Raw genomic sequence first — 23,461 nt, forward strand, 5'->3', positions numbered from 1 at the left:
GGGAGAGACTCCCACTGAGTGAGTGGGAAGCAGACACACAGCTAGTAAAGCAGAGAGTGAAGAGGGTGAATAGAGAAGAAGGACCAGAATAGTGTCATTTCACAGAAGTTAAAGGAGGAGCCAATTTTAGACAGGGAGAGACCTCACAGTTCCAAGTACCATAAAGGGGTAAAACTGGTTGTGGATGGAGAAAAAACCTGAGGGTCCACTGGTTCCCTTAGAGAAGACATCTTCAGGCAACTGGTAGAGGGAAGACCAGCAACAGTGGATTAACTGAGTGCAGCAACAAGGCAGAGAATTCTGTTAGAAATTTGATCATTAGGAGAAGGAAAAAGTTGGATGTGTGTTTTAAGCGGGGAGCAGATTTTAGAAAGGCTATTTGCTTTTGCTCAGGACTGACCTGAGCAAATCTTAGGTAGAAGAGAAACTGTCCACAGGAAGAGAGAATTTAAGATGCTGTAAAATTTAGTGGGAATGGCTGATAAAGCAGAAGCACAGAAAGACAAATGTGAACAGAAAGAAAACCAGCCTGTGGAGAGATGGCCTTTAGGAGAGTCAGAGATTGAAAGAAGGGGAAGATGGCTAAAGGATGGGCAGTTATATTGAGGCAAAGGTCAGAGAAAGAAGGTGAGGGAAGTCTCTCTAGGAGTGAAAAGTAAAAGGTTAAGATGATTCATAATTGATATTCAGACTTAGAGGGAAGTGCAGGAATTTGTAAACATCTTCAGATTTGTCAACCAAAAGAAAGGACTTCTTCTATAACAGTTGTGATTGTTGCCTGGTTTAAGAAAAAAATGCATTGAAAAAACTTAAAATAAATATGATGTAGGTAGAAAGCATTTTCTAAAAAAAATTTTTTGAAAACAGCCCTGTTATTTTCCCTCTGCCTGACTTTAATTTAAAACTTTGCTTCAGTAAAACAAATCTTCTAAAAGATGTCAAACATTCCTTATAGAGAAATTGTCAAGGTTCAGATTTCAATCAACTTTTTATTGCAATGGCTTATGAATCCACCTAATTTATATTTTTGCCTTAAAATAAATTAGATTCATTTTTATTATAAATTCTACATAAATCTAAAGCAAACAGCTTGTCATTCATGCTCAGACCTATAAAAACAGGCTCTTGTAAGTCCACCTAGTAGGGAAAAAAAGAAATGATAAGTGTATTCTTTAACAATGGTTCTTTGTGAACTTTGTTTTCATTAGAGTTTTAATAATATAAAGGCTGGTTGGTTCAGGATAGAAGGGTATAATAAATGCTGCACATTAAAACAAAATAAAACATACATTACAAAACTGTCTAATACTGAATCTGATGATTTATCAAGTTGACCCAAAATAATAAACCCTACTTTGAGAACAAAATGCAATAAAATTGGACATTTTCTGAAAAGAGGGCCAGGTTGCTTATGGTATACCCCATATCAATACAATCTAAAGAGGAAGAAAATTTGTAAAAGTTCACAGTCAAAGGAATTTCTGGCTGTGGACATACCTCCAAGTATGTGAATTCTAGAATTAGCATATATAATATGTTATTAAAAGTAGTAGAATATGGGAATGTGTATTCAAATTAACTTTTTTCCCCATTCAGTCTTTTCGGTGAAAAATTTATCAAACTGACTGTTATTAACAAGACAAAAACCAAAGGAATAATAATTAATAATAATAATAATAACAACAATAATAATAAAGCTGTATCTCAAATGCACACCATGTGTATTGTTTGTCTGTGGGTTTTGTGTTACATACACAATCCCTGTCTTTGGAATATAAACTTGAATGGGTAGATCAGGCAGACACATGCTCATGGAACATTACTGAACAGCACCTTACAGCTTGAGATAATACTGAGTTCCAACAAGGACTATGGCAATTCAGGTGAAGCCCTGGGATCTGGAGGGCATAGGAAAAGCTTTAACAGGTAGAAGGTCAGCTGAAGATCTCTTTATACCCATCCTGTTACAAAACAAACAGAAATTTCAAGTTTATAATAAGTGATGATGATGGCGGAAAGACCTAAATTCTACTTGTAGTTTCACTGATGATTTTTCAGACCCATGTTCAATGCTGATTTTCTTTATGCCCTCATCCCAGCTTCATCTTCTCAGTATCACTAGGTTACTCTTAGTGTAATTGGGAAACTCATTAAAGTTACTGAAAGGAATAGATTTTTAAAATGCCCATTGACTCAACTCCAAGAGCAAGAAGAATCCAGGTAAAAGGAAGAAATTGTGGATTTTATTGGGGATAACGGAAAAAGGAACCGGAAATAGGTTAATGTCACCTACCCTCCAACACACACCCACTAGTAACCCACACTCTTAACTGGTTGGTTGTGTTCACCACACTTTTTGGGAAAATCCTTGATTCTTATATAAGAACAGAAAGACGATCCAGGTAGCTTAAAGAGGTTTGAATCTTAAGTTAAATCCGGAAGAGACCCTGGCACAGGAATACTGAATTGATCTATTTCTGGGACTTTCAAATAAGTAGTGAGCTACTAAAGCTGTCACAGAGAGACTTAAATGAACTAAACACTATAATTATTTTCCATCATTTTGTTGATATCCAAGACTACAGTTATTAGTTACAGAATATTCTGTACCGATTGCTGTAAGCTGTGTGTTCTGTTCACTGAATTGTGTTAATTTTTATTGTAAGATAGATAGTTAGATGCTATATATTTTTCCAACACAAAATATTCACGATGAGTGGGTTAGGTTTCTCATGTATACACTTTGAGAATCCTGGAGAAAGTCTCTAAGAATCTTGGAGAGAGAAATGTTACAGCTGTAAATTCCTGCATTGGAAAGGGAGAAATTGGTTAATAATACAAAACGTCCATGGAGAGGAAGCTCAGGACCCGGCCAATACATGGTGCAAAAATGCAGTGGGGTTTGGGGTTGGTCAAGGTTCTCACGCTAGCCTTTACATATTTGGATAAAATTAGCTACTCTTTTTTTTCCTTAATTTTTCAGTCCTGATGTATTTTCAGGGAAATTTGATGCATATGTTTCTAATTCATTTACTCCAACTCATCAAACGTTGTTTTGTAAGACTATTCTCTGCCCAAGGTTTTCTAAGCAGTCTTAAGAAGGCCTCTAAACTAGAAATGGGGATAGATACACATGGTACCCATTGGCAAACCTAAACTTTCTTGAACCCAGTGTTGAGGAGAAGACTAACATCTATTTTTAAACTTGGCAAACTATAGATGCATTCAGCTGCTGACTCACACAGTGAAACAACAATTAGCTGTTACTTGTGTAAATTGTGGACGCAAAAAGACCTGTTTTCTAAAAATCTATGGAAAAAGATTCAATTTTTAATAATAACTAATAGAACATTGTATTTTACTTTTTGCTAAAACTTTCTTATATTTTTACTCTAGCTTCTCATCACAATCCTATGAGATACACAAGGTAGTTATACTCAATGCCATTGTACACTTAAGGAAACTGAAGCTCAGAGAAATCAAGGAAGCTTCCCCAAATCATATAGGGATGTTGTGGCAGAAGAGGTTCTATAACCCAGTGCTCCTGGCTCTAAACTTAGTGTTGTCTATGTCTCTCCATGACTCACACAGGGTGAGACAATATCCTGCTTCTGCGCAGCATGGGCGACCCCGTGTAAAAATGAGTGTCACTAAGGGGCTTGTTAATTTCAGGGCCAAAGTACAAGCCTCTTTTTCCAGGGTACCTCTGACCAGGATGTGGGGTCAGGCAGCCTCAATGACAATGTTAAATTATAGGCATTTACACATACATATATATCTGCTCTACTCCAATTTGGTCTAATCAGTTTATTCACACAATTATCGCAAGGATTATTGCAAAGATTTGTTACAAAGATTAAGATGATGCTTTATGATATCAACAGTGAATGTCTAAGATATCATTTGATTTCAAAATACTAAAAGAAAGACCAATAACTGTTTGTCCCTATTTTATAAATAAGGAATCTAAGATACAGAGTTATTAAATTTTCCATATTAAGAATAGAGTCCAGACATGTTACCTTTTCTAGAATTTCCTGAGAGGAATCAATTTGAGGTTTAGCTTTGATATTAGTGATGATGTTGATGATGAAGATGATGAAATGCTAATAACCACTGGCTGGGTTTTTACCATCTGCTACATACATGATCTTGATTAGTTGTCACAAAAAATATTGAGATAGATATCTTACTCTAATTTTTAAAGATGAAGCAACAGGCTCAGCAAAGTTAGATTTTATATCTGTTAGGAGTCTACTTACTGCAAGTGACAGATAACCAAACCCAAACTGACTTACGCAGAAACAGAATGTTTTGATCTATATAACTGCAAACTCCATGGGCAAGGCTGGCTTCATGTGTGGTTTCATTCTGGGTCACAAATAATATCATCAGACATCAGATTTTTCCCTATTTCTTATTTTTTCTTTTCTCTGTTGTTGACCTTATTCCCAGCTCCCACATGGAAGCAAGATGAGAACCTACAGTTCTAGATCTTTTCAAGCTGCAACATGTGCACGTATCCCTAGTCAGTATTGACTGTGTCAGAGTGTGTGTTCCTCCCTGAACAGATTCCTAAATGATCTTTCTGGTTGAAGCCAGGTAATTTCAAGCGTACCCCTGAAATTAAGGGTAAGCCAAGTTCTATCCAAACTGCATAGAATGAGAGTGAGAAAGGAATGGTCCCTCAAGAAAATCTGAGGGGACTTTATCAAAATAACAATGAAGGCCAAAGGATTCTAGGAACTCAAATAGCTATGATGTCCACTGTCACAAGCATGCCCAAGGTCAAACAGCTAGAGTGGACTCACACTCATATCTTTTTTTTTGTTTTTGCTGTGAGCGGGCTTTCTTTTTAGTTGCGGTGAGTGGGGTCTACTCTTCGTTGTGGTGCGCAGGCTCCTCATTGCCATGGCTTCCCTTGTTGCAGAGCACAAGCTCTAGGCGTGTGGGCTTCAGTAGTTGCAGTGCATGGGCTCAATAGTTGTGGCTCATGGGCTCTAAAGCGCAGGCTCAATAGTTGTGGCGCACGGGCTTAGTTGCTCCGCAGCACGTGGGATCTTCCCAGACCAGGGATCCAACCCGTGTTCCCTGCATTGGCAGGTGGATTCTCAACCACTGCGCCACCTAGGAAGCCCCACACTCATATCTTTTTGATTCTATAGCCCATTCTTTAACCCATGGGTTGGTCAGTTTTTTCTGTAAACAGCAAGTTAATAAACATTTCAGGTTTGCAAGTCATACAGTGTGTGATGGAACTACCAAAGTTGGCCATTATACAAAGTCAGCCACAGAAAACACAGAGACAAAGGGATATGCCTGCGTTTATAAAACTTTACAAAAAGAGGTGAAGGAACAGATGTGGTCGTGTGTCATAGTTTGCTGATCCCTGCACCCCACCTTTCATGATCCTGATACAGCCACATATAGAACAGGACTAGAACAGCTTCTGTAGTATGAGAAGGTAAAAAATACTGATGAGATGAAGGTACACCAGTCACAAAGCTAAGGGCCAGTCAACGTGAGAGCCCCAGGTGCTCATGGTCCACTCTGCAGAAAATCGCCCATAGACTCTTGTTCTAACCAAATGAAATACAAGAAATAGAAGCATTCAGAGAGAATAGTTTATAGGTTAGACGATATTCTACACTGTGTAGACATTTTCTATATCACAACCTTACCACAAGCTTTCTTCAGATACTCTTATTCCTTGAATAATTTAACTTCATTTCTGACAATCTTTGTGGTAGGCAGAAAAATGAACTCCCAAATATGCCCAGGTCCTAATCCCCAGACCCTCTGGATACGTTACCTTATAGAATAAAAGGGACTGTGAGAATTTGACTAAGAATCTTAAAATGGGGAGATTATCCTGGATTATCTGAGTGAACCCAATGTAAATACAAGGGTGCTTCTAAGAGAGACCCAGACTAGTTATAGTGGAGAAGGCAGTGGGATGAAGGAAGCACAGATTGGAGTGATGCAGTCACAAGCCAAGGAATGCTAGCCCCCTCTAGAACATGAGAGTGATAAGGAAGGGGTGCTTCCCTGGAGCCTCCAGGAGAAACGAGCTCTGCTGACACCTCGATTCTAGCTTCAGAAAACTCATTTTGAACTTTTGACATCCAAAAATGTAAGAGGATAAATTTGTGTTGTCGCCAAGTTTGTTGTAATTTGTTATAGCAGCGCTAGGAAACAAATGCAATCTATACTTAAGAAGGTTAGTATTATTTTGGCAGTTTTCTCCTGTACTGGATTTAGTTGTAAAAGCATAAACAAGTAAGAAAACAATAACCAATATCCCAAATTGACTCCATATACATAGGTTGTGTCTCGTGATGAGAAATTAACACACGTGGACACTTTAACATTGATACCATGGAAATAGTAGTTGTAGGAATAATAATAGTAGAAAAGACAAGTAAATTAGCTAACTCATGTAAAACAGCTAGTATTGTTGTTGATCTATAGGAGTAAAAAAAGCTATTATTATCAGTAGTCATAGTACTAGTAACAGTAATAGCATTGTCTTGGCATCAGTATTAGCAATAAAATTAATCATTTTTTGAGTAAATACCATTGTTAAGTACAGTCCTAAATATTTTCTATGCATTACCTATTTTAGTCCTCCTATAATATGATGAAGTAGGCATCAATACCCTCATTTTGTGAATGATGAAAGAGAATTAAAGTGAACTAAATGTCTGTGGCCCCCCACATTTTATATATTGAAATCCTAACCTCCAATGTGATGATAATAGAAGGTGGGGCCCTTGGGAAGTGATTAGGTCATGAGGGTGGAGCTCTCATAAGTGGGATTAATGTCCTTATAAAAGAGACCCTAGAGAACTCTCTTATCCCTCCCTCCATGTGAGGACACAGCTAGAAGACAGCCATCTATGAATCAGGAAATAGTTCTCACTAGACACCAAATCTATCACTGTCTTGATCTTGGACTTCCCGGGCTCCAAAACTGTAAGAAATAAGTTTCTATTGTTTGTAGGTCACCCAGTTTATGGTATTCTGTTATAGCTTCCTGAAAAGACTGAGATGGTGAATCTTTGGGAGATGACGTTTGCCCAATACATTATGGTTAGTAAGGAATAGCAATAGAGTTAAACCTTGGTATGTTTATTAATAAAATAAACTTTCTATAACAATTTGATTTTGAAGCTATCATTCCTGTGTATCTAAAATTAGCTGGTGAAGACTGTAGAGCTCTTGGCTGAGAGGAATTGGATCCTTAATGAAAGAGGATATCACGGGACATCGGAGACACAATTTGTTCATCTAACACTTGTGCCAAGAACTTACATTCCTTTGTTAACATTGTTCCCTCTGCTAAGAATATCCTTGTTGGTCTGCCTTGTGAAAACCCAGGCGTCTGTCAAGGTTATGATCAAACATCACCTTCTTTGTGAAGCCTTTCTGTTTTTTATTGAAATAGAGTTCATTTACAATACTATATTAGTTTTAGGTGTACAACATAGCCATTCATTATTTTATAGATTATACTCCATTTAAAGTTACTATAAAGTATTGCCTATATTCCTTGTACTGTACAAGATATCCTTGCAGCTTATTTATTTTAGACATGGTAGCTTGTACTTCTTAATCCCCTACTCTTATCTGACCCCTACCCCCTTTATCCTCCTATTGTGTAAAAGACCACAAATAATAAATGTTAGTGAGGATGTGGAGTAAAGGGAACCCTAGTACACTGTCGGTAGGAATGTAAATTGGTGCAGCCACTATGGAAAGCTGTATGGAGGCTCCTTAAAAACTAAAAATAGAACTACCGTGTGAAGCCTTTCTGTGGTAGGATCCACACTTACTGGTTGTTTATTTGGTGTACATGTGTCTCCCTCAGTGGGATACAAGCTTTCTAATATCAAGAAACCTGCTTATTGGCAACTGTATATCTGGTGGTGGCACAATTCAGGCACATTAAAATGTTTAATGGATATTTAGTGATAAAAATACAAGTGAATGAGAAAATATGTAAATTAATAAGTTAATAAATTATTTTTACAAGGGGGAGGGGGTTCCAGAGAAAAGTTGAGTTTTTAGTTCTCAGTGCACCTATTTTAAATTCTATGCCATAGCACAAATGCATCTAAATGCCTGGGGTTCAAAGCATAATAAGGAAAAATTTTGTAATTTTACACCAAAAATTAGCAGGACCACAATACAAAGAACTTTGTTCTATTACCAAAATTACTGCTTTCAACTAAATATCACTTTTTATTTCTTATAAATTCTGGTGCTTTTTCTCAGACCAGTTAAAAGGAAACCTAAAGGTGATGTGTGTGAAGATATATGCCGGACAAATTATTTATATGTAAATAAGAAAATCTTCTATTCCAAGACACGGAATATGGTGACTTTGTGAAGGGTTCCCTGGATCTTTCACTTTTGTAATTACCTTAATAAATAATTCAGCAGTTTTTACCTTAGGAAGTATGAAATATATAGAACTGGTAACTTAAAGCAATGGGTGTGAATAGGAGAGGATGGTATCAATAGAAGTGACTCAGGATATTCTAAGATATACATACACAAATTTAGACATAGGTAGTAATTGAAACTAGAGCTGAAGGAGAAAATACAAGAACTAAACTAATCAAAAATATGATTGTGATTAGTTTTCCTTAATGTTAAAACAGAGTTTAATGGAGAAAATCAGATTTGACTTATGAGAGCTTTCTATATACGGAAGAAATATTTTGATAAGTGGATTTGGATGAAGGTGAGATGTGTTGAAGAAGAACCACTAGCAAATGTAAAGGAAAGAGACATCTGGGAGAACACACAAATGTAGTGGGAATTTTGAAAAGTTTGGTATGAAATATACAAATTGCTTTTCTCTTATTAACGTTTCTGGTCCTTCCATATCACCACCAATGCTTCTGTGTGAGTGGAGTACTGTAGGTCAACGTGCAAAAGGCTGGGAGCCTAAGGCAAAGTACATAGAGGGCGAAAACACAGTCTTCACACAGAGATAGCCAGCATAACAATAATAAATACCTTGCCTATTTAGTTTTTGATTCATTCATTCAAAAAACAATTATTGGGAACCTATTAAATACCAAATATAAATGATAACAACTTGACATTTCTTTGAGTTTATGGAAACTCAGACATATATAATTGTTTTCCATACAAAATATCATGTGAACACAGATCATAAAGAACACAGGCACAAAATCTCTTCATTATGAGTGGGCCAGAATGCTTCACAAATGAGGTGTCATTTATGTCAGAAGAATAGAAATATCACTGAAAGAAGAAGGAACAACTCATTCTAGACATGGAAGAACTCTTGATCAATGATATAGGGTCATAAAAATAGGAAAAAGCAAACAATCTTACATCATTTGAATATTAAAATAGAAAATGGGGAGCAGAAATGCAGCAGGAGATGAGACTGATCCTCATCACAGTCCTATGAACTGGTAGGAAAAGATCTTACTCTCACTTAGATGAGAAGAGAAACTCAGAGATGAAAACACTGCTCAAGGTTACAAGGCTGATAAAATTGAGAAATGTATTCTGTCTCTCATTCCAATGATCTTTTCACTATGCTAATGTTTTCAACACTGAGTTCGAAGAAGCTTTAGGATTCTGTAATGGAGTTTCAGGAGTTACAAAGACAGTCAAAGGGGAGTCTGAATTAATAACAAAATCATAGAAGCTCCATTTGTGCTTTTAAAGTAATTGGGCTTCATACATTAGATATCCTTGAAAACCATTTCCACCACATAAATAAAGTTGCCAGATATTGCACTATATCAATCTTCCTCAAGTCAAACTTATGGCTTCATAACAAGATTGTGAGGTAATTAATAGTCATGAGTAATGTTATCATAACTGGAAGAGGACAAGATGGCAGCTGTTTCCTGGGCGGAGTAATATGTAACTGGTGACCCATGAGAAAGGCTGACTCAGCTGGACAGCTAGAAACAGTTTAGTGCGCAGAGCTAGAATGCGTTCGGAATATGTGAGTGTAGCCAGGCTTGAGAATGAGCTGAAGGACCTGTGCAGATGCCCATTATTTCCTTGATAAATAATCCATCTTACAATTTTTCTTTCTGAAATTAAAAATAAATTTTATTCCTGTTATAAATATTTCCTTTAAAAACTCCCTTTGTTTGTTTATGTTTAAGAGAAAATCTTCCTCTTGGGTTAATAAAGAAAGGAGATGAAAAGAGAAATGCTTTTCATCTGGAATGGAATAAGAGGAAGGTAGTAACTTGCCAGTTTAAGTTTAAGTCAAGGAGGATCCCTGACACAGAAACAGAGCCCTGGGCATGTAATCTCCCTCACCTTTCCCCTACTATGCATCGAAGAGCTGCAGCATATGGCCACACAGGCTGCACATTACACAACTCCTGAGTGCCATTTACACAGACCATGATGTGAAAGGAAATTCTTCAAATCAACTGAGGCAGATGTTTTGCAATTAACTGAGGCAGATGTCTTGCTATAGTAGACACAATAACAGATGCCTAAATACATCTATGTCCTCAATCCCAGAACCTGTGACTATGTTATGTTGTATAGCAAAGGGGCATTAATGTTGCAGATGCAATTAAGGTTACTAATCAGTTGACCTTAACATACAGAAATTAAGCTAGATTATCCAGGTAGGCCCAATCTGATCATCTGAGCTCCTAAAAGAAAAAGCAGAAGAGGGAGGATGGAAGTAGGTCAGAAAATGAGACAGAAGTAGAAGAAGGAGAGATTTGAAGTGTGAGAGAGATGTGACCTGCCATTGCTGAAGGATGGGGCAAGGAACCAAGGAATTCAAATTTCCTCTAGAAGCTGGGAGTAGCCCTTAGTTTACAGCCAGCAAAAAAACCTGGTTCTCGATCCTACAACATAATATACTTAATTCTACCAACAGCTCAAATGAGCAGGAAATGAAATCTACTCTAGAGCCTTCAATAAGTGCTGATTTTTTGAACACGGCTTAATTTTCTGGCAGAAAACCAACTAATACATTAATTTATTGAATCACTCCCTTTAAGTAATCCAGCTGTAGGTTTTAGGCCTCAAAATTAAAGAACATTTCGTTGCAAAAGAATAAACTAGCTCTTCCCTTTCCAAGCTCAATCAATAGCAAGAAATTAGTCTTTTTACTGTCACTGGCATTCTCTCTGATAAAAATGCCATGTTCCTTAGAAAGAGTGTCCAAAATGGCACAAAGTGACAAGGGCCAAATAAGAATTTCATCTTTTGGAGCAATTCTCATGAAGATCGCTGCTTCAATTGTCTTTTGCTTCCTAACAAACTACCTCAAAACCTAGTGGCTTAAAACCATAACACGGTTGTTATTTCTCACAATTCTGTGGATCAGGAATTTAGATGAGGCACAACAGGAATAGCTTATCCCCTCTTTACGCAATATTTGCTGGGGATGGAACAGCCAAGGTGGTTTCTTCACTCATGTATATGACAGGTCAGCTCGGGTGGTTTGAACAGCTGGGAGCTGGCTGAGCCAACTCAACTAGGGTGATATGTCTGGGTCCAGGCTCTTGCTGTTGGCTGGGTTCCCTTACTATTCTCCATGTAGCATCTCCTTTATCCCACAACACTACCCCACCCCTTCAAACGTGGTCTTTCTATGGGGTGTCTGTCACTTGTGCCCATATTCCACTGGCCAAATCAAGTCAATCAGCCGAACCCAAAGTCAAGGGCTGGGAAAGTACAACCTGCTTTTAGTGAGGAGAATGATAAAGTCATATGACAAAGGGCTGGACACAGCGAGGGGTTAAGTCCTGGGGCCAGCAAGCCAATCTACCACACCATCCAATGTCAAGGAAGGCATGCAGATCAGTGTGTAGCCACATGGGGTACCCAGTGTGCAGCAGTAGGGTACCCTGACTGCTTGAATGGCATCTGGGTTCCAAGAAAGAGGGAGCAGAAGCTGCCACTTTTCTTACTGGCACAGTTTTCCAAACTGGCACAGCATCAGTCTTTCCCCTCAAGAAACGTACACATATCTACAAAATTCTCTTTTCTATATTAGTTAGCCTAAGGCTAGAGATACCACTGACATCCACATTCTATGTAATCTTGTATTAACCAACAAAGAATAAGAGTTCCATTTTGAGATACCTTAGTAAGTCCTCAGAGGCTGTGAGACTCTAGCATGATAGCAAGCTAAAGTTGAAGTCCAAGTGAAAGATGCTGCATGGCCTTTGTTGCTAAGGGAATTGTACCTCTCAAATGTGCCATGATTAACACCTTAAATATGGCCATACACTGACCTGCACGTCTTCCTTGACATTGGATGGTGTGGTAGATTGGCTTGTCGGCCCCTGGACTTAACCCCTCACTGTGTCCAGCCCTTTGTCATGTGACTTTGTCGTTCTCCTCACTAAAAGCAGGTTGCACCGTCCCAGCCCTTGACTTTGGCTTCAGCCGGTTGGCTCAGTTTGGCTGGTGGAATATGGGCACAAGTGACAGCTGCCAGTTCTGTGTGTTTGCAGTTGCCGCCTTTATACCTCTGCCATTGCCATCAGATAAACGCGGTAGTCTACCAGTCGGATGATGACAGACACTTGGAGCAGACCCAGATCCAACCTGGAAATTGGAGCTGTGCCTGATGGAGACTCATTTAGACCAGCTGACCCCCAGCTGACTAGTAGATGTGTGAGCAAGAGGAACCATCGTGTGAAGGCACTGAGTTTGGGCTGGCTCATTATGCAGCGTTATTTCAGCAATAATTGGTGAATACACATGGCAAGCCTGAAACACCAGAGGAAAATCTTCCCATGGCTTCAAGCAATGGTTGTTACTCTGAAATGTGGAAATCATAACGTCAAAGAACTCCAATCACCTAGCCAATGCTGAGCTTCCTATATTACCTAGTGGTCTCCAAATTCTGCCAGACTAAATGAATCCTTGGCTTTCTGGTATACTTGAAAGGGTACAAATTGCAAGCCAAGAGGATGAAAATAACTCTTCATGAATGTGCTGATGCATACCTTTAGATGATGGAAACTAGCTAAGAACGATTGCAATAGCAGTAACGCTGACCTGACTAGTGCCAATAGCTAATATGTGACTCTGAGAAGTTTCGGAAGCCAAGAGCTAGAAACAGAAACTGCATTATAAAGACATGCCTGTTGCCTCAGAGCCAAAGAGAACTTTTTTCATGCAATGGTCTTCTCAGCACTTGGATCACGGCTGCATGGTGACAGATGCTAATGCAAAGAATGGGGACATACAGCTGTTAGGGAAAACATAGACAGCAGTGGCCAAAGCCAGCAACCTCTCTTCCCCTCCCCGGTTAAGTAAGCAAAAACATTCTGTTTCTTAGAAAAGCAACTATTTCACTGAATGTATTCAGAAGTGTGTGTTCAAAGGTGACTTCTTGTTAACTTGGCATACAACTTAATCACATTAATTGATATTTCTAACATATCAATCATGTAAAAGTTTATATGGAAGACAAAATTAGAAATAGGTTGAGATGTATCTTACATTCAGCAAGGGAGCCACGGAAAGAATTCACAATTTGATTTAAACATTTGCACTAGAAGCAATTAGCATTTAAACTACTGATGTTAAAAAAATACAGTTTCATTCATTTTTTACTCAGGACATGAATATTTTACAAAGTTGGGTCTCTGTTCAGATTTGAAATATTTTGTGTTGGTGTAGCAGCCTTAAATATATTGTCTGCAGTATCTCACCCTTACTCTATAGGTTATGTCAACATGAAATTCCTGAAAGTAATGTCAATGAAACATGAAATTAATTTTGTGTGGCTTACTAGCTTTTGCCAAAACAGCAGTCATGTCTTTAAAGTGGTTACTTAAAATGCAGCTATTTTCTGTCTGTGGAAAGTTTAATTTTTCTCTTAGGACTTGGTCCCTTTGTTATTTCTCCTCACACGACTGAAGGATTTCAAATCCCACATGCTTTCGTGGCATTTTGTGCCCGAGAGATCTGTAAGTCCATTCCCAAGTGGGGGCCTCCAGTAAATTTTAACATTTATCTGCTGGCCTGTGTTATATAATGGCAACTTAATGCTTTTTATGAAGAGAGAGAGAAGGTCAAAAGATACAGTAATAAATCAGAGGGAGTGAGGGTGAAGAGGAGATTACCAGGAATGCTTTGGGAGGAGATAGTTAGCCCACTTGAATACCACAGGTTCTGCAGTTTCCTGTGGTAGGCAAAGCCTTTGAAGCTCAAGTTCTTATTATGTGCTCTCATAGCCGATGGAGAGGGAGAAGTCTGGACTTTGAATTTCCCTGTGACACCAATCCCTTCCTCCCACTTCCATTAAGCATTATCGGAGTTGGTTGGGGAAAAATGGGTGGCCTGCTTACAATGAAGGCTGACTACACATTCCAGGGAGAACCAAGTCATGTCCTTGGGGAAATACACAATAAAAAGGCAAAATAGGTGGCTGTTGAGAATGCTTCATTCACTCAAGGAGAAAAGGGTTTTAATTAAAGCATCGTTGGCCTCATCTAAAAATGTTTACGTACATTTTGATTAATGGCCTCACACTTGGGACCAGGGCAAAATGTTTAAGCCAGAAAGAATAGGTTTCTCAGAAGTCCTGCTCGAAAGATATGCATTGTCATTACTTCGTCCTGGACAAAAATTAGGTCATGATGGTGACAATCATATTTTATGATATCTGAATCAAGTAGGATTTATTGAGGATATAGTATGGATGACAAATTATGCTACGACCTTTCATATTCATGATTTTATCTATTTGTCACATTGTCTCCATTGTAAGTAAGAACAGTTCTAATTTAAGTAAGTATAATTAAGAAACTTTCTGGGGTGACAGCTGCTAAGCGTGGAATTGGAACCAGTACCTAGATTTATTTACTCCCATTATAGGTTATGGTGATGGTAAGACTGAAAATCAAGACTGAAAAGAAAATGTTGAACCATAGAAAGGCATAGGAAAAAAAGGAGAATAAAAGAGTGTTTACCTTGATAAGCTTACCAAATAACTTCTGCCTTGTTGCAAACAGGATTTGAGGTAACATATAAAAATATACATAATATAAAGAAATAAAACGTATTAGTAGTAAGAAAAAAAATTAATTGCAAATAAGATAGAAAAGAAGATGCCTATCAATGAATAAAAACCATACAACATAGAAATGGTTTTGTAATTCCAGTCAATCCCAAGTATTCAAACTTGGAATAGTGGAAAGAAGAAAGTAACAAGGAATACTTCTGGTGTTGGCAAATGATGATGCTGGCACTGAGTCAACACGGGGTACCATTTTGGTTGACGTTTCTTAATGTGGCTCGATTTCTATAGGAATTGCACCCCGAGTAAAGGCTGGTTCATTTTATAAGGATGTGTATAGTGCATCATAATTTATTTCCTTATCAAATACAAAAGGGGATTTTTGAGATGTCAGCTATGTTTTGAATGATGACTCTTCTCAGGCAAGAGAAAAAAAGAAACCAAAAGTGTTTATGAGGAGAAAATGAGAATTCTTCCAACACGTAGTCAAAGGGATAAGGACAATGGCAGGTCTACAGAGAAAAGAATGCTATCGAAGCTGAGAAGCAGAATGTAGGAGGACTAGATCCAGACTGAATGAATATTATTGGCTAGCAAGAAAATCTTTCACCAGAGGTAGATCAGCTAGGAAGGCACGACAATGGAGAAAACAGCTTAGGGAAAGTTTTCTGGGCAGGCAAAGAGTGCCTACAAAAGACCGGATGGATCAGAGACATCCGTGAAATACTGCCACCCCCGCTGTCAGGAACCAGAATGGAGATAAGAAAGAAACACAGAAATATACAGCAAGAGCTAAAGCTTGTCTGGGTGGAGTGTGAGGACAGGCATATAGGGCAAAGCCTGTCATGCATAAGCATGATCTTTAAAACACCTACCTATAGATAAATACACACCAGAGGAAATATAAAGATATTAGTCCTGGAAGTGTGGTCTCTAGATTAAAAACTGATTTTCCCTATGCCTAGGAGAATGGATATCATCAACAGACTATAGTTGTCCTCCCTTATCCACAGTTTCAGTTACCCATGGTCAACCATGGTCCAAAAATAGTAAATGAAAAGTTCCAGAAATAAACAACTCATAGGTTTTAAACTGCATGCCCTTCCAAGTAGTGTGATGAAACCTCACCATCCTGCTCCATCCCGCTGCCTGAATTATCCCTTCGTCCAGGGTATCTGGCCCATTAGTCAATTAGCAGCCCCTCGCTTATCAGACCAAATGTCTCGGTACCTCAGTGCTTATGTTCAAGTAACACTTATTTTACTTAATAATGGCCCCAAAGTTCAAGTGTAGTGATGCTGCTAATTTAGATACACCAAAGAGAAGCTGTGAAGTGAAAGGGGGAAAGTTCTTGACAATAAGCAAAGAAAAAACAAAGCGTATGCTGAGATTGTTAAAACCTACAGTAAGAACGTAATCTCTCTCTGAAATTGTGACAAGGGTGAAAGAAATTCATGCTAGTTTTGCTGTCACACTTCCAGCTGCAAAAGTTACAGCCACAGTGTGTACTAAATGCTTAGTTAAGATGGAAATGGCATTAGATTTGTACAATATTTTGAGAGCGAACAATTCATATAACTTTTATGACAGTGTACGTTGTAATTGTTCTATTTTATTATTGGGTCTTGTTGTTAACTTCTTATTGTGCCAAATTTATTAATTAAACACTGTCATTGGAATGCTTGTATAGAAAAAAACATAGTATATATTCACAGTACTATCTGAGGTTTCAGGCATCCACTGGGGGTCTAAGAAGGTATCCCCTTTGGATAATGGGGGACGGCTGCATTTTCTGTGTTTGGGAGTCCCAGACCCATTTGTCACACCAAGTCTAGTGAAGTCGTTAATCAGATGAAATCCACTGTTAGTACCCATACCCCTCCAAGCACCCAGTGCACAATATTGCCTCCTGATGATATGAGCTTCTCCCCAACCTTCATGTGCTTCACTTCTTCAGGACCTCAACTGCCTCACCATTTCAAATCCATCTTGTCTCCATTCGCCTAATCGGTGTTCTACAATTCACTTGCAGCCACGCTGACTGCTTGGGCCAAATTAACTACAGTAAGTTCTTTACATACAAACCTTCAAGTTTTGAACTTTCAAAGATGGGAACACGCATCTGGTTCCAGCAAGAAACCAGAACTTGTGTCATCAACGTCAGGTGGGAGTGAAATTGCAGCCGGCCCTCTGTCTCCTATTGCTGACAATCCTTCAGTTCTACCATCTCCCACCTCCTCTCCCTCCTCCAGTCAGTAACTCTTCTTGCTTGGTCACTCGATGCCAGCCCCTGTATGCCAGCTGTTGTACTGTACTACTGTACTTTTCCAGGTACTGCACTGTAAGATTAGAAATGTTTTCTTTATTTTTTGTTTTTGTTTTTTTAATGTATTATTTGTGTGAAAAGTATTATGAGCTTATTACAGTACAGTACTATATAGCCGATTGTGTTAGTTGGGTACATAGGCTTACTTTGTTAAACTTATCAACAAATTGGACTTATGAACGCACTCTCGGAACAGAATTCATTTGTATGTAGGGGACTTACTGTATTGATAATAGTGAGCTTTGTAGGATCAGTTGCATTTTCTAACACCTGCATAGGGTGTTAGGCCTTTCTCCATCTCTCAACCATGACTCCATCTCATCCAAGAATGGGGAGGGGAGGCAGTGATATAGGTTTAGGCAAGGCCAGCTAATGGACAGTACTTCAACAGAAGGTGTTGGATTATGGAAAACTTGTGCTGCTGTGTACAGTGCTTTCCTGACGGGAAACTTCTTTGCATCTTCCTCTTTCAGTCTTGGTTCTCTTTTTACATGTTCTGTGCTGAGTCCTTAATTTTCTTCTTTTCTGATAAGGCTGTTGCAACCCTGTGGGGAAGTCAGTGTGGTACCCAGAGGAAAGCAGACTTGGCATGGAAAGCTTAGGGGATGCAAGGAACTCTGCTTCCTCTGGACACCTATTCAAAGATTCATCTTCCTTCTACTTCTTCTCACTGTCAAAGTGGTAAAACCTTGAGGGTCTAAGATTTGTGGGCCCAGGCTAAAGGAAAGAGGCCAAGGAAGCCTCTAACCTGCTTGGATCTAACAGGCGAAAGGAATTCTCCATCTAACACAGGGGTTTAGGCCACTGACTTTGAGTCAAGAATCTGAGAAAGGGTAAAATAAGTCAGACAGAGAAAGACAAATACTGTATGATATCACTTATATGTGGAGTCTAAAAAATACAGCAAACTAGTGAACATAACAAAAAAGAAGCAGACTCACAGGTATAGAACCAGCTGGTGATTCGCAGTGAGGAGAGGGACGGGGGTAGAGGCCATATAGGGGTAAGGGATTAAGAGTATAAACTATTAGGTATAAAATAAGCTACAAGGATATATTGTACAACATGGGGAATATCGCCAATATTTTATAATAACTATAAATGGAGCATAACCTTTCAAAAATTGTGGATCACTATATCATGCACTTATAACTGATATAATATTGTACATCAATGATACTTCAATTAAAAAAAAAAACCCAGAAAGGAGTTGGGGACCATATTGTATAGTGATAACTACTACTGGGATTCTATGGGCAACTTAAAAAGGGCTTGTATTTTGGGGTCCCAGCCATCTCTGGGAGCATAACTAATATATCACCATTCCCTGCCAGTACTGGCATTTTAACTGGGAAATTGTCACCTTAACGCAAAGAAAAATTCATGTACCTATTTCTGTCTTTAACAAAGTCCTTTTTATTTTAACTCTCCCCCCTCAAATAAAACAAAACAAAACAAAGTAGGGATTTCAGGTTAGTAAGATTGAGATTTGGGAATCAGAAAGCCTTAAAACTCCCCAATTACGTCATTTAGGTACTTCTTACTTTACCTACAAAAAAAAAATCTTGGATGGACATACCTTTACGATTACATCACTTCCTACATTTCCCCCCAAATCTATAATCCCAAACTTCACTCAGGATTAGTCCGAAGAGATGGCAACACTCACCACTGGGAGCCAACACCTCTGCTAAAACTGCGTGGATTAGCAATACGCACTCAGTGAGCTGAGGAGAAGGCTGACTTCATTCATCCGGAATTAAATCAGAATTCATTGTGTTTCTCATAGGGGAAGGTGAGGTGAGAAGCAAAGTGATGAAGGAAAAAACATGTATGTGGTTGCTTCATTGACTTGTACTCATTTATAAGCTACAACCCATTGTTTTTATTCTTCTCATATGTTCTTGAACTCTTTGAAATTCCCAAGGGAACAACCCCATATACGTACAAAACCATGATGATACGCTTTTGCTATTTCCATTCCTATTAAGCCTGCACTAATGGTCTTCATGAGACGAGGGGGATGTTGTTTTTCTTAGCAAGGAAATCTTCAAAATATCAAGCAGAGGGTGGTTAAGATAATGTCTCAAATTTTCTTTTTTCAGGAGCTATGACTTAACAATGTTATTGCAAAGAGCAAAAAACGGAGGGGTGGGGCTAAGGGGTGAGTGAATCTATATGACAAATCTTGTAGTACAAGCGTTTGTGGTTAACCGAGAAACACATTATGAGTCAAACCTTTGGAAAGAGGTGAGTCATTAAAGACAAATGCTATGACATAATCATTTACACACAGCAGAAAGATTTTAGATTAAATCTGGCCTGACCCACTGCTCGGCAAGTGTTATCATGGATTCTTGAGAAGTATTCGTTTATTTACTTTCTAATTTGGCCCATATGTTTTATTGAAAACAAAAAATTTTGTATTTCCCGGAGGAAATAGCCTGAGTCCAGCGATGGTTAATAAGGTTGGTGAACAGACCCCCTTGTGTGCACCAACAAATCTGATGAACAACATGTCACACAGCTCGAAAACACCTCATTTGAAAAAAGCCAAGCACTGTTGCTGAAATAAATTCTCTTGTATTTAGGAACGTTACTACGTGAATCCCAAGACAATATAGAGATGTCAAACCAATCATTTTGCCATTATAATGAAAATCACATTTACTGAGTTTTTGCTACTCTTCAACCTGCCCTCAAACACATACACACACACACACACACACACACACACACACACAGAGGCACACACACACTTTTTGGCGTCATCCTGTTTTCAGTCACCATCAGTATCAGCCTGATGTCGAGAAACCAGTTTTCGGAGCAAGAACAGAATCTAGCCTCCCTCCTTTCTTAATCCCAGCCCTATAATATAAAACATGCCATGTAACTCCAGGAGATGGCTTCAGGGTTTTCCAAATGCTATTAAATTTTAGCTGCTGCTTTTATTAAATGCAGGAAACAGGAGTGGGGAGGGGGAAGGGAGGACAGAGAGCAAGTGAGTCTCTACCTTTTTTTCTTTTTCTTTGCGTAGATGTGGACCTGACAAGGTAGGTAAGTTTTCTGCAGAATGAAACGAGTAGGTTCTGTTTGGTGAGCTGGCCCAGTTCTTCTAGGAATCTCAGAACGTTCTATCAAAGAGCAATGCATTTGTCTTAGAGAAGGATAAACCATGGTAACACTCATCCCTCCCAGAGAGAAAGAAACTTAGAATTCATGGTCTTAAACCCACAAATCACGAGTGAGGATTAAGTATTAGAAACTGGCACGCATTCCCCTTACAGGACGATTATTTCCTGGTGACAACTACGTGGCCACACTCTGTTCTTTTGCAGGGTAAGGCATGAATGTGTGAAACACACATTTAGAGCTGGTGGTAAAAAAAATTATATATATGATACAACTAAAATAAAATAAAATGAAATAATAAAATAAAATAAGAGTTGGTGGTAAAGATAGCACACCTCGCTGGCCAGTTAATGCGTTCTTGGAAACTCGGCTGATTTATCTGAACTTGACCAGATGTTCAGAAAGGTGAGGGGGCTTACGCGACAGCCTTTGAAAAATTATTGTGTGAATGTATGTGGGTGTGTCTGTGTGTGTGTTCACAGGCATAGGTATATTTCTTCCCCCAAGCTGAAAATGTATTTCCATCAATAGCGTTATATGGGAGAGGTAAAAGCCACTGCAGGAATCTACTGCACTTTTCTCTAGGGCTCTTATGATTGTTTTTGCCTTTGCTCTCATCCTTCCTAAATCGCCTCAGTTATTATTGAGGCTTAAGTTACACATGGTTGAACGCACGCCAGTCCTATGGGAACCATGGTTGTCCATGTCCATGGGTCACTTTGGTACCCGTTGTGTTTGAAGCAGTGGTAACAAAGCCCAGAGTCAAGGTACCTTATGCATGAGAGAGGTGGGCAGGAATTTCATTACACCACATGACACAGGGGGCGCTCTTCCCATTTCAACTGTTGCCAACCCCATGGTGCACAGAGAGGTGGGCAGGGATGCTTCACTGCCTGCCTGTTTTTCTCAGCCCCTTTCCCCCTCAACTCTCCCAAAGCCAACTATTTAGCAGAAGAGAATAAAGCATCTTGAAGAGCAGGACTGTTGTCAGGCAATCAGTACAAGCGTTTGAGTCCCACTTACCTCTCTCTTACTTCCTTTCCTCCCCATAAGGTATTCTACCCTAGATTTTTTTTCAGCACTCCTCCAATTCCATGACTGACAAAACCTTAATCCATGTGTTTTCACCTGTAGCTTTTCACAGGTGTACTTTGTGACTTTTCCCCAAAAGTCTCTGTGTTTCAGGAAAGGACAATCAGCCTTCTGTGTGTACATTAAACAGTCAAGCTAGGTCTTGGATTGTTTAGCTAAATAGTTGTACTTGCTTATAGGAGTTAATGAATAAAACAAGGTCTGGATTTCACTAGTATCTTTGAACCTGAAGTCCTGCATTTCACACCAGGAGCCAATTTCATGCAGAACTTTCCTATTTTAACACCTAAGATCAAAGGAAAAAAACATTACTTAAACAAATTGGCATTTAGAATGTAGCATTAAAATCTAAAACTGAGGCTAACTTCAGGTTTTCTATTTTTCACTTGCTTCACTGTTTATGTGTTTGATTTTTAATTTGAACATATATCTATGCTCAAAAAGATCAGAAACAATGGAGTTCTGAACAACTGGGACAGAAAACAGTCTCAGTGAGGAAAAGAAAAATAACACATAGGAACCCTAAGGCCCCTGATTTGTTTTTTCTCAGATATAATATAATTTAAACTTGGAGAAGACCTATGTAAACTATAACTTTATTTCTCAGAAGTTTCAAGTAAACAATTTCCCCTTGGTTGGCTCCACTTTTGGAAGAATGCTTAGAAGTGTGAAAGACATAAGCATAATTTGCAAGAAAGGGAAAATACATTCCATTAGGTATATCCTAATGTTATCGGATTCCAACATCACTGCCCGAGGGCTTTTACACCTCACTACGTTATTCACCTCACTGTCTTCAAGAAAGACTTCGCTTTTGACTATTATGAACATCTGTCGATCTAAAGAAGCCAGTATATTCATCACAGTGCTGCAGCCCCCACTTTTAAAATCAGCCTGGATAAATTTATCAACTGAGCTAATGAGAGAGCCAAGAGGTGGCGTTTTAGACAGGTGTGTTTAAATGACTAATACATTTTAGGCGGGGGCTGTATGAGATGTCCTAGTGTGGATAAACACCAGTGACGGTAAACTTGGCCATAATGGTACCAAGGAAAGTCATACTACAGAGAGAGGAGGATTCTAAGACTCAAAGCTGAAGTGGGGAACTTGGGAAGATGCTCTCTACATGAATAGTTCTAGGCCAGTTCCTGTTATTCCACAAAATACAACTTAGATGTGCTAAACAGAATCAACTGCGTTTCTGTTATGCTCCAAATTCTGTTCAATTTTATCCAAGGCATTGAAACTCCAATTTGGCAAAAATTGGTACTTCTAGTTTCCAGTATTGGGGGAACCACTGCTTCGATCTGGGATATATTTCTTCTCAGCCACAATGTCTCATGTCATGCCATCATTCCCGCTTCACATTATAGTTCTCTCCACTTTTTTTTTAAAATAACACACATATTTTAATATTAATGAATAAAAACTGGACTTTACAGAAGGCTCCATTCACCTAAGTCCAAGAACAGAGTCAGTCTAGTGCATCTAAAGCTTTAATGTAGATGCATAACCAGTTAATTTCTAATGTTTACAGGTTCTATGCCACAGGTGGGAGCCAACACAGATTTTGCAATTCCATATACAATAAAAATGCTAATGAAAAAAGGCTTAAATGCACACCTATTACCTTTCAATCTAAATTCAGGAATGATTTTTGACTGCATACTTTTTGGATTTTATTTTCTTTTGGGAGGGGGTACAGTTGCTTATAGTGCTCTCTTTTTAGTCTCCCTCTTCCTTATCTTTGAATGAAGCCTAACTCTTGCCCCTGGTAAACTCGTAGGAGTAGCTCAAGAACCAATCTGTAAAACTTGTTGAATGAGTCTGGTTTATGCTTTCCCTACCTCAACAATTTGATGCTACCACTGTCCACTTTGGGGCCCTCATGCTATTGA

The 23,461-nt window shown here is 38.7% G+C and overlaps 2 protein-coding genes across 4 annotated transcripts in view; one reads left to right on the plus strand and one right to left on the minus strand.

Annotated features, from left to right (window-relative positions):
* The window catches only part of LOC130848861 (histone-lysine N-methyltransferase KMT5B-like), a 90,643-nt gene extending 78,087 nt beyond the window's left edge, over positions 1 to 12,556 (plus strand). Inside the window, exon 2 of the mRNA XM_057727240.1 lies at positions 12,393 to 12,556. Coding sequence (XP_057583223.1) covers positions 12,393 to 12,556 — 164 coding nt within the window. The remainder of the gene's footprint in view (positions 1 to 12,392) is intronic.
* LYPLAL1 (lysophospholipase like 1) overlaps positions 4,849 to 23,461 on the minus strand; it is a 152,220-nt gene continuing 133,607 nt past the window's right edge. For 2 of the 3 annotated variants that reach the window (XR_009052654.1, XR_009052652.1), the window contains one exon: positions 20,078 to 20,473. The gene's annotated coding sequence lies outside the window, so the exon portion shown is untranslated. Of the gene's footprint in view, positions 5,580 to 20,077; positions 20,474 to 23,461 lie in introns of those variants that run through there. The other variant, XR_009052653.1, reaches the window with a different exon arrangement.

Source organism: Hippopotamus amphibius, chromosome 3, assembly GCF_030028045.1.
Source record: "Hippopotamus amphibius kiboko isolate mHipAmp2 chromosome 3, mHipAmp2.hap2, whole genome shotgun sequence".
NCBI lineage: Eukaryota > Metazoa > Chordata > Mammalia > Artiodactyla > Hippopotamidae > Hippopotamus > Hippopotamus amphibius.